Here is a 16,555-nt window from a genome sequence, read left to right as displayed (position 1 = left end):
AACTTCAGGAGCCAAAGCATTTTGATCAGTCTTCCAGAGAATGTCGTGCTGCTTATCTTTTCAGTTTTGAGGAAGAACTGATCACTAGATATGCCAAAGGTTTATGGAATTGGATATTTAGCAAATATTTCCCATAGTCATTAAACTAGATATTCATGGGCAGAATCAAACACTCTGCTTTTATTTTACATGTCAGTGAAATGACTGGTACTTATTATTAAGCCTAGATTAGGTCTGCTTACTTTTTTGGCTTTTTTGCTGATTTTGGAGAAATGGATTTAATGGATTTAAGCATAGTAAAATGTGTTAAACAGAGCATAATATATCCAAAATATTTGGATGATGTGATGTATGTAGTGGTTGAGAATGTAACTTGTTGCAAGCCTTAAGCCTTGAACCACGACACCACCACCCTAAGGAGAAAAATAAGAGGATGCCGTCTTCTCACATGAAGAAGAAACCATATAAATATCAAAGGCCATACATCAGTGAGGATGATAAACAGAGAGGCATTTAAGGAAGGGATTTATTTGCCTTTGAAATGGTTTCCATTATTTCACTTTGAGCTCACAGCAGTGTCATTATAGCTTTATTATGTAAGGCTTTCAGAGCATAGGTACTGCTCTCTAAGTCCTCGAGCCCTGCTCTTTTAAAGCGTTTTCATATTGAGACGTGAGCATGATGAGAAATATCTCTCTTTTTTCTTGATCCTTTCTCACCGTTTTTTTTTCCCCCGGCATTGTGTTCAGCGGATTGATATTTACAATAAGCCTTTGCGCTGGTCCGAACAAAAGAGTTTTCTGATGCATATTAGAGAAGTGGGAGCTGGAGCGGGCCTTTGAGGTTCCTCTGTGTCTCTGAATAATAGGGCGGCTGTACAGTCATTACCGAGCCACCCGCTTCAATGCTAGTTTAAACAGCGGATCGGCAATTGTTTGTGTAGAAATCAGGCCATGGGGAAACGGATGCTGCTGTTGGCCTTGAACTAAGCCTCGGAAGAACCGACATGTCCTCAAACCCGATAGCTGAAGTTCGTGTAGACGAGGCTCAGAGAGAGTTTTGCATGCTTTTCTTTTTGTTTGATTTTGTTTATCTATATTCAAGATGGAAGCGGTTCAGAGTTGTATTGAATGTAATGTATTGTTATCACCGCCAAACCAAAGCAAGTTGAGTTTATTTTTCATGACTTTCCTGTTCCGTATTGGAGGTCAATTCCATGTGATGTTACAGGCACAATTCTAACCCACAGCAAATTTGGGTTAGTGCCTTACTCAAGTGCATAGTGAAGGAAGAATAACAATTCAGTTCCTTAAAGTCACCATGAAATCAAAAATGACAATTTTAGTTTTTTTTACAAAATGTTGAAGTATTAATTTTAAATGATTTATCAGTGCACATCAGTTTTTTTTTTTTTTTTATTGTCAGTGTCCTCTTTGCTCTGCTATGTGTGGCATCAGAACACAATCGTCTCAGTTCAAGCGGCATGTGAACTGATCATCCTCTTTACTATTAGTTATAGCATGAAATAAACATGAATGAACGTCGGAGTTATGTTGTCTCAACCGTGGAAAGACCACAATACACCATAGTCCATTGACATTAATCTAACTCTCGCATTTGGGTTGTTTGTCAGAAAAAAATTGGCATTATGATTGGTAATATCGCTTGTCAATCAAACTCCTGGCGAAAGGTGAAATCCCGCCCTACTTTACAGAAGTTGTTTTACTCTGATATATATCACGTTTTTTTTTGTGTTTTTTTTTTTTTTGTATGAAGTAATATTTTATTTAGTACTATTTTTGCGAAAGGTGTTAGGGCCTTTTTCATGACACAGTCGTTCAAAAGTGACATACATTTAATCTTTTATTTGGCCTTCACTATATATTAATAAATGAGTGGTTCTCAAACTATTTGACTCCAAAACCATCATTTGTCCAAGACAATATTCAAAGGCCTTATCTATTACAGAAGGCTCAAACGCTCACTGATGTTCCAGAAGGAAAAAACACGCATTAAGAGCTGGGGGGTGAAAACTTTTTTTTAATTTAAAGAGCAGGGTAAATTGAACTTATTTTGTCTTCTTTTTGGCTTTTAATGCATGGTTTTAATTTCTGGAGCAACAGTGAGTGTTGGAACCTTCTGTAATAGTTGCATATGAGTCCCTCAGTTGTTCTCCGTGTGAAAAGATGGATCTCAAAGTCATAAAGTCATTGTTGGAAAGGGTATAAATGCACAAAAATGCTGAAAAACCAAAGAATTAGTGAGACCTGAAGGTTCTTTTTGAAGAACAGCAGGCAGTTTAACTGTTCAGGACAAACAAGGGACTCATGAACAGCTATCACTAAACAAAAAACACAGCTGTGGATCGTTCAGGTAAAAACACGGTATTAAAAATCAAGGGGATGTAAACTTTTGAACTGGGTCATTTTTTTATAAATTCAGCAACTATTTTCTCCTGTGGACTATATGTAAACATCTTTTTATGTGAAATATCTTGTTCAGGTCAGTACTAAATAAACAATAGCATCCATTTTGTATGATCTCTCTTATTTTGGTAAAATAACATTTTGCAGATTCTGAAAGGGTGATGTAAATTTTTGACCTCAGCTGTATCAATATCGGCCATTGAAAAACATAATGGTTGAACATTACTTGCAGGCATTCGGTTACGAATCAAGCTATTTCTTGTCTTTTCCCTCTCTAGTTTCTTTGTCTTTTCCCTTGTCATATTTTGGCCTGTAAGATGCAACTAGCCATCAATAAATCGCAGTGTACAGGGCTGTCGGGACCTTCCCCTGAGCTACAAGTGGAGGGTTAGTAAGATGGCCGCTGTGAGGCTTATGAAAGAGTGATGCTTTTTCGCACGTCTCCTCATCTCTCTTTTAACACGCTCTCTGAGGCGGCCTGGTAAACGTACATCTGCTCCCAGCACCGCCGCTACCATCTGACAAACCAGACACATAATGCAGCGGCGATTGATCGCCACACACACACACAGTGCCCCACAGTGGATAGCCAGTAACAGATGGTTATGTCAGCAGGTTCCTCAGTTACCCAAGCCTCTTTTTTTTCACTTCTTCTATCCTTATCTGTCCTCTTCCTCCCCCTCTCTCTATCCATTTTTCCACATCCCTTCTTTCTGATTATGATAATGTGAGCAACTTTTTGATGCTCCAGGGCAGATTAGCTGAAAAAATATCTCTGAGGAGATCTTTTATATTTCCACGACTCTAACTGAGATGTAGGCTATAATAGGAATAGGCAGTTTGAAGGTAAATACTGTGTGAATATAGAAATCTGTAAAACCAGTTGTGGTTTTGCTATGGTAGATATATTTGTGTAGTTTATGGGATATAAACACAAGAAGAAATGTGTAATGTATATAATTTTGGTTATGCTTGTTGTATTGAAACAGATGAGGGGTCGGACCAGAGCTCTGGACGAGATACTCCGGCCAGCGGCTCCTCTAGACAAGGTGCGGGAGATAATGAGGAGAACAAGAAAGACAAGAAGAAGAAGGCCAAAGGCAAGAAGAAAGACAAGTTGAAAAGCAAAGGAAAGGAGAAAGAGAAGAAGAAATCAGAGGAGGTCGGTGATGAGCTGGATAAGAAGACCAAGAAGAAAGGATTCGGGTTGCTGAGGCAAGACCCCAGTTCTTTGTGTTTATATTTCCTTTTGTCTGTCCCTCTCCTCTTCTGTCTTTGTTGTTTTGTGTCTCTCTTAAAGGGACAGTTCACCGGAAAATGAATTTACTCAAAAAACAAATAGTTTTCTCAACCTTATGCTTTTCAAAACCTGTATGACGTACTTTCTTCTGTGGAACTCAAAAGATGTTGTTTTGAAATTTGTTCTGTTAACTCTTTTTTTCATGCAAATACAATGGAGACTGAAGCTTTTAAGCTTCAAAAAGACAAAAAGCACCATAAAAAAATCATGAAAGATTAATTTGACTCGTACACTATATTCTAAAGTCATTCGATAAATTATTGTAATAAATAGACCAAATTAGCTGGTTATCCTTCCAGTGAGCTATTTATTGTTGCAACTGGACTATTGAGTCAGTTCAGTAAACCAACACTTCAGTTTCATAAATCAGATCAACTGATTCTTTAAAGAGATCAAACTCAAAATTAGAGCTGTCAAACGATTAATCGCGATTAATCGCATCCAAAATAAAAGTTTGTGTTTACATAACATACACTTTTCTTAAATATATACATGCAAGTGTGTGTATTCATATATGTGTGTATATATGTATATACACACACACATGCACACACACATATATATACATACATACATATACATATACACAGTACTCACATATATCATGTAACCACAAACTTTTATTTTGGAAGTGATTAAGTAAGGAATAATTGACGACGGGCCGTTGAATTCTTAGAAAATAATGCACACCCAAGGTGGTGATGCGGTCACGACGCGAAGCGGAGTGGCCGTTACACCTCGGGTGTGCATTATTTTCGCAGAATTCTACGGCCCGAAGTCAATTATTCCGCTTATACTACAGTTACCACACCTCAAGACATCGATCAAATGATATATTTCAAGACATTCGTCCCGTTTTTATCCTTAAAAGGCTATTGTGAGTAGGATTAATTTCTTACGCAGCTCATTCAACAGCTTCGTTGCTAGTTCCAAAACGTCATTTTAGAACTAGTAACGACGCTTGGGCTGTTAATAGCAAAATAATGCCGTTAATAATGAAGTTTAGACAGACCGAAAGACAAGCAGACAGACAGAAAGAGTGAGGGAGAGAAAAACTAACGTTAAGTGTATGACTTTACCTCTCTCACGTCTGTGTCTCTCAAGGGGGACTGGCAGCATCGTCTCTACTAACAGTTAAACTTTAAGTTCATTTTCTTCAAGACCACGCCGTTGTTACCTCGCTTGTGAGAGCTGTCATGTCGTTTTTTAAGTTGTTAATCGTCAGAGCAGCGCTAACAATATTAGCGCGAATGCTAACGCAAGTGCAAACTGTAACGTTATGTGTGTGCGTCTGTGAGGTGAGTGAGAGAGGGCGAGAGAAATAGTTTGTGCTTTCCGTACATAATAAAACGTAATATATTGTGGAAAAAAACATGGAAATAATCTGTCGTTTTTATCCTGATGTTTACTGTATTTATTAGTTTGGCCAGTGTCATTGTGGGTTTTAGTTATTTTGCTGTTTTGGGCTGTAAGGACCTTTGCAATAACTGAAATCGTATGGCGAAGTGATATAGACATGCACTGCGGTCTAAAGCTGCCTGGAACTACGTTCGCCGTGCGTTTCCCTGAATATAATGCACACCTCTAGAACGTTCGTCAGCCAATCAGATTCAAGCATTCAACGGCCCTGTAGTATAATTGAGATTAATCATTTAACAGCCTTGTTCAAAAGAACTGATTATTCAAGAATCCTATAGGACTACTTCTGTCATGGGCTCAAGGATAAATATCAGTAAATAATGACTTTAAAATGAATTCATTAAATTAAATAAATTAAAATTTTTAATAACAACATTTCTTTTGTGTTTCTGGGTCTTGCTTGAGTCCCTACTCATTGTAATTTAATTCAAAGAGTGATTGTTATGTGTTCCACTGAAGAAAAAAGACAGGTTTGGAGTGATGTAATGTTGAGTAAATGATTTTCATTCTCATATGAAGGCTGGTTTGATTAACAAATTCTCCCACACATGTGAAGTCCAGAATGGATGACTGTTGATTTGACGCACATGTTAAACTGCTGCAATGGGTCGCTGGTCGGTCACATGTCGTGTGACGGAATTTTGGCCCGAGCTGCTATTGGGACGCTTTATTGGCTTACGCTCACAGTTGAAAGTGTTTCGGCCCGCTTGCGTGTGTGTAACTGACTTCGACTACTGGTAAACAGAGCAGTCAGCCTCAGCTCCATATGGCATGCCGTCTCTACGTCACAGAGCTCAATCTCCCCTGTCTTCACACCGTGCCAGTGCCAGGCCTAATTTGCATCACGGTGGGCACCTGTGCCAACCCCTGCCCATCTGCCTGTCGATCGGCCTGCCGGCCGGCCTGCACTGACTCCGGCACCAGCAAGACCAGGCGGCTCCATCACAGTGGAGGACGACCCGCATGAGTGATTCTACAAATCAGAGCATGGACGCCCCGGCAGGCTCCACCTAACGGGCAATTAGCTCTATAATTGTTTTAATTTGGATGACTGCCGGGAAAACTGAAAAGCACACCATGCTGTTACAGCAACATGCGGAATACTCCAGCAGAGAGAGAGAAATAGAAACAGCGGAGAGAGGAAAACAGCCGGAGAACTTGATTCAGCTGGTGTCTTTCTCAAGGTGATCCATTTTGACTCGTCAGGAAGTGCGGGCTACGATACGGCTCTTGCTTCTGTTAATCCGACTCGGTCTGACTCGGCCTGATCCCGCTGTTTTTCCTCTTCCGTGTGTCTTCCGAGAGTCTGCCAGTGCACCCACTGCGGCCAGCTCTCCTCCCGCGCCCATGCAATCGTTCTAATGTGCACCGTTGTTCTGAGGAGATAAGCGTTTATGTGTTGGCTTGTCAGTGGTTGATGGGGTGAGGAATGTAAAGGTTATTGAAAACCGCCGTAGTTTTATTTATTTATTTTTGGCAGGCCACAGGGATTAGAGAAGTGGGTTCGAGAGCTCTGCGGTGACGCCGCTTGCCACAGAATGTGACACAGCCTTCGCTCAAAGCTGACATAACCCAGAATCTTTTGCCGTGAGATTGCCCTGTCACCCTGAGCAGGCCAAATATCCACGGATTAAGTAGACTGAAAATGTGTTGATAGACGAATGAAATTCTCCATAAGTCAACTTTTTGAAGGTCCAGGGAGTGTTAATACACTTAAGGATGCATTCAGTTTATTAAAACAGTAAAGATAGTAGGGACCGTCCACCCAAGAATGACAATTCTGTCATTAATTACTCACCCTCATGCTGTTTCAAACCCCTAAGACCTTCGTTTATCTTCGCAACACAAATTAAGATATTTTTGATGAAATCCGAGAGCTTTTTGACCCTGAATAGACAGCAACTAGCAAGTTCGAGACCCAGAAAGGTAGTAAAGACATTGATAAAATAGTCTATGTGACCTCAGTCGTTCAACCTTACTGTTATAAAGGTGTGAAAAAAAAATTGTGCAAAGAAAACAAAAATAATGACTTTATTCAGCAATTTCTTCTCTTCCGTGTCAGTCTTCTCCACACATTCACGAGAGTACCACGACGCATTCTAATAACTTCCTAAAATTAAGGAATTTACTTCCTTTCTGGCCCTTGAATGTGTCTATCGCATTGCTGTCTATGTAGGGTCAGAAAGCACTCGGGTTTCATCAAAAGTACCTTAATTTGTGTTCTGAAGATGAATGAAGGTCTTTTGGATTTGGAACAACAGGATGACAGAAATCTAATTTTTGGGTGAACTATTCCATTTACAGTGTTATAAAGGATTTCTACTTCTTTTAAACTTCAATCATCAAAGAATCCTGGAAAGAAAAAAGCATTACAGTCTCCACTCTCCGAGTAGACTGGAGTAATGGCTGCTGAAAAAGCAGCTTGCTAACACCCCTGGGAAGCTTGAATTTTTTCAAGCACATTGAGACATTTGAGCATCAGCTGATCCAGGATGAATACGTTATGAATGAATTACTACTTTCACAAGAGAATAATCTCAGCCAAATGGGCATTTTTGTTGAGGTCTCTTCTTTTGGTTTTATTTTAGCTGGTTTAACTATTGGCTTCATAGTTCCTTTTGTTGTTGTACAGTACCTTAAGTGACCTGCTCTTGATGATTGTGAAGGGTTTCTCACCTACTGATCCCCCTCAAAAAATCTTATATTCCCCTCATATATTCCCCTCACATTTTCTACCTGCAACCAGGGACTAAAACATCTCAAGCATTCTGTAGATCGATGGAAAAATATTGACTGCCCTTTTCAATTAGCATTATTTGTGATGTCTGACCTCAGGGGTTAAGAGCAGGTGAAGTACAGACTAGCTGAGACGCCCCTTGAGGAACATGACCTCTAGCCCCGTCGACTGTAAATCAGTGTTTCCAAGTACTTGAAATGTCTCTGACGGAAGAAACAGTCTTCATTTAGAGCTTTTAAAGGGGTAGTTCATCTAGAAAAAAAATGCCATTTTATAATTTATACACCTTTATGTTGTTACAGACATGTTTGCTGTTGATTTACAAGCACTGAAGACAGTTTAGAATGAATAAATTATGCATTTGACTATTTCTTTAATTCAGGATAGACTGAGGGAGGTATTTCAGTCTGTGTTTACCATCAATTGAAGATTTGTTCAATTGAACGTCTGCCATCTTGTTGAGCCAGTGCGGCTATAGACACCGTTCGGTCAGACACCCTATAGACATTGTCAATGTCTAGATAAAATATTTATTTTCTGACTCAGTTTTCTCTTCTGTTTTTCATCTCAGTGTTATATATGCCTGTTAAATCTTTAGCTGGCCAGTGCGGATGGCATTTTGTTCTTTGCCTGGCTCAGATTCAGTGTTATTGGCCACTATTTAGTGCCCAGTGTGAGTCACTGGCTAGTGTCCATTCTGCTGATAGTGGCCATGTTGATTTGGTGGTAGCTGTGTCTGTGGGTCACAGCAGTGCTGCAAATCTGGGATATTAAGCCAGGATACGGCCCTGCAGCTCAGTGATAAACATATGACAAAAGGGGAAAATCAACCTTTTATGTCACGCTGTTTCTCAGTCCCTAGCATTCAAAGGCCAGATGTTTACATCTAGCCCTTCCTTTTAAAATCTCCTAACAGGAGTCGTTTTCTGTTGTTTTAGCAAACCCTTAAGTAGTGTGCTGACTTATGTTAACTAACATTTATTTGATGAATTCTGCTATTAGCTTTGTACTTTCTAATCCTTTTGATGATTTTACCCAATGTGAGTTTATGCTTACTAGCATATCACATGTTAGCTTAGCAGCATGCTAATATCAGACTTCACTGGAATCGCTTATTTTATGTGTGTAGCGCATTGTTTAGTGTTGTTATAGTGTATAAACGCATGTGTTTGTGAAGTTTAGCGGTAAATTACTGGAATAGTGTGTTTGTGTGACAAAGTGATGATTTAGCACCACAGGAGAACCGTATAGCTTGTGTATATGTGACAGAGAGATGGAGTAGCTCTATGGGAGGGTAAGGTATAGCCTCAGGTGGAGGATGGGACCCATTAGGATGTTTTACATCTTGCAGACAGATGGAGGCCCGTGTGGACTGCCAAATGCCCCTCATTTTGCTGCTGTGATACACACAAACACACACCCTTAACAACAGATATTACACTGGCTAACACACACAATCCTGTGAAAACCTACAGCTGCAAATGTAACCGCACACAGTAAGCCACAAGGCTGTGCATTCCAGTTTACTAGAAACAAGCTACAATCCATTCCTAATTTAAAGTTGAAAGTGTCTACTTTATTTTTCATTTTATTTTAACTAATAATATGCAGTATCATTCTCTGTCCAAGTCAGATCTGAGCCATTTCTTCTCAGACAGTTCAAACGTCTCTCAGTGAAACTACGGAGTGTTAAACACTTCCAGACTTCACTTTTATCTCATCAGCCTTTTTATCAGTAATGAAATATTACATAATTAACCTTAATGTGAAGCAATTCAGCAAAATTGCAGTTCCTCAAAGCCTCTTGGCTTGATGTAAAACTGTGACCGAACATATGACTGTCTCCCATTAGAGGCAAGTGAGGAATGCGACTTGCAGCTTTACCTTGTAAGGCAAGAGATTAACAAGATCTTTTAGGCCAGCCATGTTTGATAAACAATTTTGAAGGCAACACTGTACCATGTTGAAGAAAAAAAAAAAACAGCAGTTTAAACCAGACTGAGATGCTCGACTGTTCTCCCTGCCAAACCACCTTTCTTTTTTTTTTTTCTTTTTTTTTTAGTAGGATACGTGCATAATGTTGAGTGACTGGAGGGGCAGAATGAGAGAGGAAGAAAGAAAAAGTTCCTGTGTGTGTGTAATGATAGTGCTGCTCTCTCAGCGGATGTTTATGTAGAGAAGAGAGAGTGAGAACAAATGTTCACTACTCCTGCTACTGCCATTAACAGAGACTGCAGCAGGCCCCGCTCCCTCCGTTCTGTCACCAGCTGTCCTCTTTTCTTTCTCGCTATTCTGCTTCTCTCTTCTCATTTATCCTCACATCTCTTGGCCATTTTGCCTTCCAGCGAATTCCACCACAGCTGCCGTGATAAAGGACCTTTTCTTTATGAACATTTTTTTGGTAACACTATAAATAAGACTTCAAACAAAGCAAAGAAATTTAAGCAAAGGAATGTGTCGGGAGTGATATGTGAAACTGTTCATTTAATTAAAACCCACTGGTTTCTAAAAGTTATTCTTTTGTAAAAAGAACTTTAGAGGCTGATTTGTGAGTCTGTTCAACTGATTCCTTAAAATGGACTTGTTCATAAAAGTTATTAATCTGTGAAATAGTGTTGTCAAAAATATCGATATTTCAATAAATATCGATACTGAAATATCTGAACGGTACCAATACTAATTTCCCAAAGTATCGATACTAGCCAAGCTGTCACTTTCACTTCTCTACAAAGGCGCGTTTACAGACACCACACGTGACCGCAGCGCCTGTCTCGTCTCATTCGCTCTGATTAAATACAAAGACTATAGAATACCCGCCTTAAAGGGACTTTGTTAAATAGCATAAGTGAAGCGAATAGAAATGCGAGTGTGGCGACCCCGCCACCGGCTTCGGTTGATAAAGAACACAGCAGCAGTGCTATCTGGAAATATTTTGGATATAAAGCAAGCAAATGAACAGGGAAAGCCAAAGTACACAAGCAAGCCAGTATGTAAGAGTTGCTACAGAGCAGTGCTAACAAAAGGCGCTAACACTACTAATTTCGCAAAGCACCTGAAAGACAGACACCTGGATCTATATAAATAATTTTGAGAGGTTGGTAACTGTTCGTATTTTAACATTACTGAATCATTCAATAAGATTGCCTAGCTGATATGAGTGTTGTCTCATTTTTTCACCATAATTCATTAATATAGTCTGATTGAGGAATCTTAGACAAGTAAATACTTCAACTGTGGTCAAATGTAAATTAACTTGTGTTTATTTAACTTTATTAAAAAAAAATAGTTAAATAATGCAATTTGTTTTCATCCAGTGAGCAACTGAGCATTGTTTTTGCGTGTGATCAGTGATGCACGCACGTTTGCATGCATGGATCGGTGATTAAAATCTGCCATTAAAATCTGTTCGTCAAATAATGTTAATGTATTAACCGGCATTTATGAACGATGAGCAATGCATTAAAATAGAAAATAAATTTTTCCAAGGTTACAATGAAAAAAAAAAAACTTTAATCAGCCAGAGGTGACCTAGACTTACTGGGAAAGATCTTTTAGCAACAAAGAAATGTCCATATGACAGCAGCTCAAAGATAAAGGTAATTATCTATTTTTATTGCCACATCAGAATCTAATCTATCTTCATGGCAAAAACCGATGTACAATATTACAAGAGCTACATGGACACAAAATAAAAACCGAGCAAACACTACAGCAGTTAAAATGTTTTAAATTATATGATACAAATTTTAACATCTTTTCTGATAAAACCTTACTAAAGTCTCTAGTGAAGTGTTCAGTTAAACACAATCCTTTAACATTAAAGGGTAAGTTCAACAATTTTCAATCCACTTTGTATGTTACAAAGTTGTTAATATATGTAAAAGATTTCTCAGAGATCCCCGGTTTATTTGTCAGCAAAACTCTGCTGCATGACGCAAAACACAGTATTTTGTCATTTTGTTGATGCAAAAAGTGTTTTTGTCAAAACTCGTCGTCATTTCATTATGAGTCGTCCTGCAGAGTGTTGCTTATAAGTAAATAGGGATTTATAGGTAAGCATAACTCATTTACAGATTTACAGATATTAAAAACACTGCAATAATACAAAGCGGGTTGAAAATAATTAATTAATTCCTCACTCTCATGTCATTTCAAAACTGTAAGACCTTTGTTCATCTTCAAAACACAAATTAAGATGTTTTGGATGAAATCTGAGAGCTTTCTGACCCTGCATAGACAGCAAGGGCCCTACCACGGTCAAGACACAGAAGGGTAGTAAAAGCATTATTAAAATAGTCCATGTGACATCAGCGATTCAACCTTCGTTTTATGATGCTACGAGAATACAATGTAGTTGCTTTTGTGCACAAAATTACTCTCATAGTTTTATAAAATTACAGTTGAACCACTGATGTCACATGGACAATTTCAACAATGTCATTACTACCCTTCTCTGTCTTGACCGTGGCGGTACCCTTGCTGTCTATGCAGGATCAGAAAGCTCTTGGATTTTATCAAACAATATCTTAACTTGTGTTCAGATGATGAACGGAGGTCTTACGGGTTGGGAACAACATGGGCGTGAGTAATTAATGACAGAATTTTCATTTTTAGGTGAACTAGCCCTGTAAGTGGGAGGTACATCGTAACTGTAATGTGCACTACCTTTCAAAAGTTTACGTCTTTGAAATAAGTCGCTTCTGCTCACCAAGGCGGCATACATTTGATCAAAAATGAAGTAAAAACAATAATATTGTAAAATATTATTACAATTTAACAAAAGATTTTTATGTGAATATATTGTGAAATTACATTTCTTTTTATCAAAGCTGCATTTTCAGCATCATTACTCCAGTCTTCAGTGTCACATGATCCTTCAGAAATCATTCTAATATGCTGATTTGCTGCTCAAAAAACATTTTTAATTTCTAATTACCAATGTCTTATCATTATCAATTATCAAAAGTTAAAGGAAACATTTCTGTTTCAAATAAATGCTGTAAATTAAAAAAAAAACTTTTTATTCATCAAAAAATCCTCCTGCGTTAAGTCAAACATATGATTAATGATTTCTGAAGGATCATGTGACCCTGGAGTAAAGATACTGAAAATGTAGCTTTGCATCACATAAATAAATTACTTCTCTAACTATATTAAAATAGAAAACAATCATTTTAAATTATACTAATTTCACAATATTACTGTTTAACTGAATTATTTATCAAAATACACACAGTTGTGGTGGGCAGAAGAGACTTTACCATACCAAAACTTACGAAACAGTAGTGTATGTTTGATATTTTACTTACTAGACCATTGGTTTACAGCACTTCGGAGAAGAAGGTTCGCTCTGAGTCTGCTGATGTGCAACAGGCCATCATCATGGAAGAATCTAGGAACAAAACATGCAATTTGTCACAGAGACCACAATATTTAGTATGCAGTTGCTGGTTTATTAGAAGGTTAAACAAGTTAAAGTACAGGTACAATGCAGAAAAAAAAAGAATACATAATATACTACAATTAGATAACAGAATATGTTTTTAGTTTTAAGTAGTTACATTTGGCTGTGAAAAGCTTCTTAAAATTACTATAATAAATAAATATTTAATTTTGCAAAATAAATTAACAGACACATGGTTATATAGGTTAAATATATTGTGGGGAAAATGCATATTAAGTTATTTTTATGAGCTTCTTCGGTTCACCTGTATTACCTGCTTCTGTCAGCAGCTCTATTAAGACATTTTGAAACCTTGGAGCTTCCCTTCCGTTGTGGAGGCTTTATTTCTGTCCCCCTGAAAGAACATATTTTGTCAGTATGTGTTTACCTTACAAGATCAAAAAACATTTTCACTTGTTTTCAGCCATTTAGGTTCAATAAATGAGCCTACTTCCAATAACCCACAGACAAACTGTCAGCAAAAATGCCAAGTTTCATAAACAAGAGCTCAGTCTCTAGAGTTAGCATACCTCATCTGTGAGATGCTAAAGGACTTTTTCGAAGACATTAAACCATTTCTACGAAGTAAATATTCAACAGAAACGTGTCAATTACAAGTAAGGAACAGTTTTATGTAATAATTGTGTGATTTTAAGCACTAAACTTACCTAAAAGCAGCGACAACAGCAGCGAGAGACGGAGTTTTAGTGTCAGGTGTCTTGCTGCAGCCCCGTTTCCATGGCAACCTCTCCAGTGCAAGCTTAGACATTCAACATATTAAAATACGTCAAAGTCAGGCAGTATTTATAAAAGTAAACATCTAGAATTGAATCATTACATTATTAATCTAGTTTCATTCAATCATTATCTAATAATGAATTTAAAACAGATTTTTAAAAACATTAGTTAGGACAAAGTAGTGTAACACTACTGAAATAAAAACTAAAAACAAACTCTGAACTAAGCTTTTTGCTGCTCAGTGTCTAACGTTAGCTCGTCCCCTCAGAGAAACAGCTGGAAACACAGTAAAATCAAATCTGTTACCGTTAGCTAAACAAGGGCTCACGGCAAAGTCTTTGTACCTGTACTACAAAGCACCAAGCGCCTTACTAGTTATAAAGTGTCACAGAATTAACAAAATAATATATTTTTTCCAATTTAACTCAAGTGAAAACTTACCTGAAAGCCACGGATATCGCAGGCGGAGTCACCATCTCTCTGGTGGATTGCTAAGAGACGAATAACCGTACAAGTTCAAACAGAAAAGCGCGGCATCGGCCTTCTGTCGTGAGCTGAGTGACTCAGGGCCGACGTTTGATGAGCTGGCAAAATAGAGCACTGACCGAATTACACCCGCCTACGCCTGGCCGATCCTTTTTAGATCTTATAGTTTATGAGGCCGATGTTCTGCTCACGGGCCGATGTCGGTCCGACGTATGTGTGCTGTACAACACTGGTTCATAAGAATTAATTATTTGCAGAAAGAACTTTAGAGACTAATTGGTGAATCTGTTCAACTGATTCATTAAAATAAACTGGTTCATATAAAAGTTATTCATCTATGAAAAGAACTTTAGAGACTGATTTGTGAATCTATTTAACTGATTCAATACAACACTGGTTCATTGGAATTATTTATTTGCCAAATGAACTTTAGAGACTGATTTGTGAATGTTCCAACTGATTCGTTACAACACATTGGTTCATAAGAATTATTTATTTGTAGAAATAACTTTTGAGACTTGTTTGTGAGTCTTCAACTCTTTCATTACAACACTGGTTCATAAGAATTATTTATTTACAGAAGTAACTTTAGAGACTGATTTGTGCATCTGTTGAACTGATTCATTACAACACATTGGTTTATAAACGTTATTCATCTGTCAAAAGAACTTTAGAGTGTGATTTCGTGAATCTGTTCTGCTGATTCATTACAGCACATTAGCACATTAAAGTTATTTATTTGCAGAAAGAACCTTTAAGACTTATTTGTGAATGTTCAACTGATTCATTACAACACTGGTTCGTAAGAATTATTTATTTGCAGAAAGAACTTCAGAGAATGATTTGTGAATCTGTTACACTGATTCATTGCAGCACTGATTCATAAGAATTATTTATTTGCAAAAATAATTTTAGAGGCTGATTCATGAATCTGTTCAGCTGATTCATTACAACACTGATTCATAAAAAATATTTATTTGCAGAAAGAACTTTTGACACTGATTCGTGAATCTGTTTAACTGATTCACTAAAACAGACTGGTTCATATGAGTTATTCAAACCCACCAGTTCATAAGATTATGCATTTACAAATTGTGACATTGCGTGCAGAAAGGACAACTCAACTGAAAGGTGCCAAATAGTCGTGAAGGAATACCATAATAAAGTTTTGGCATCTCTTAGCTGTGAACAAAAACACAATTCCAAACAGTTTAACCTGATGTAATGACTAAAGTAATAGTAACCAAACACCCATTATGTCTGTCAAATTAACAAAACCATTACTGATGTTGGTGCTGAGTTTTATGCTCAGAAAGATGCTTCGCAAAGCTCACTCCAGCAATGTTGCCACGTCCACTTATTATAAGCGCATTTGGGCTTGTTGTCTGAGCTTGGCTCATAAAGTAAGCCACTTTATGGAGATAATAAAGTGTACCTTTGTGGGTATTTTTCAATATAAACCATATAAATATTTTGACTTTTTAGGTTTATTTTGGGCTGCTTCTTTGCAGTTTTTTCTAACAAGATCTGGCAAACACATCTCTGGTGCATATTTGAGTATACCATTAACTAGTAGTTCAGTTTGGTTTTGTGCACACTGCATATAATTTTGGCGAATTAAGTTGTAGTTGTAGTTAGTCTGGTAATTTCTTACCAGATAAAGCCTGATAAATAATCATTAATTTCCCTGTCTTTATTTTAAATTGTCACCTATTTATTTCTTGTCACATTTTGGAGCATTTTAGTCACAGTCTGCAGCACTGTTGAGTCACATTGATGCTCAGTGAGGTTGACAGGTACATGCTGCCAGCATACTTAACTCTATTGTTGAATTCATATTTAGCCCAACTTAGGTTGATTTATTGTGTATGTGCATGTTTGTAAATCAGTGTTTATTTATATATGAAAATATTTGTATGCATGCGTTTAATCATGTATGTGAGTGTGTGTGTGAGCACTGGTGTGTGACCTTTAGTGAGTGTGCTAATGGCCTCTAAAAGCTTCTG

General features: G+C 37.6%; 1 protein-coding gene across 2 annotated transcripts in view; it reads left to right on the top strand.

The window, feature by feature from the left end:
* Positions 1 to 16,555, top strand: part of pard3bb (par-3 family cell polarity regulator beta b) — a 456,057-nt gene that overhangs the window by 294,066 nt on the left and 145,436 nt on the right. For both annotated transcript variants that reach the window (XM_073845438.1, XM_073845437.1), the window contains exon 18: positions 3,416 to 3,641. In XM_073845438.1, coding sequence (XP_073701539.1) covers positions 3,416 to 3,641 — 226 coding nt within the window. The remainder of the gene's footprint in view (positions 1 to 3,415; positions 3,642 to 16,555) is intronic.

This window comes from Garra rufa, chromosome 8 (genome assembly GCF_049309525.1).
Source record: "Garra rufa chromosome 8, GarRuf1.0, whole genome shotgun sequence".
NCBI classification, from domain to species: Eukaryota; Metazoa; Chordata; class Actinopteri; order Cypriniformes; family Cyprinidae; genus Garra; species Garra rufa.
This window is presented reverse-complemented; position numbering and strand designations above follow the sequence as displayed.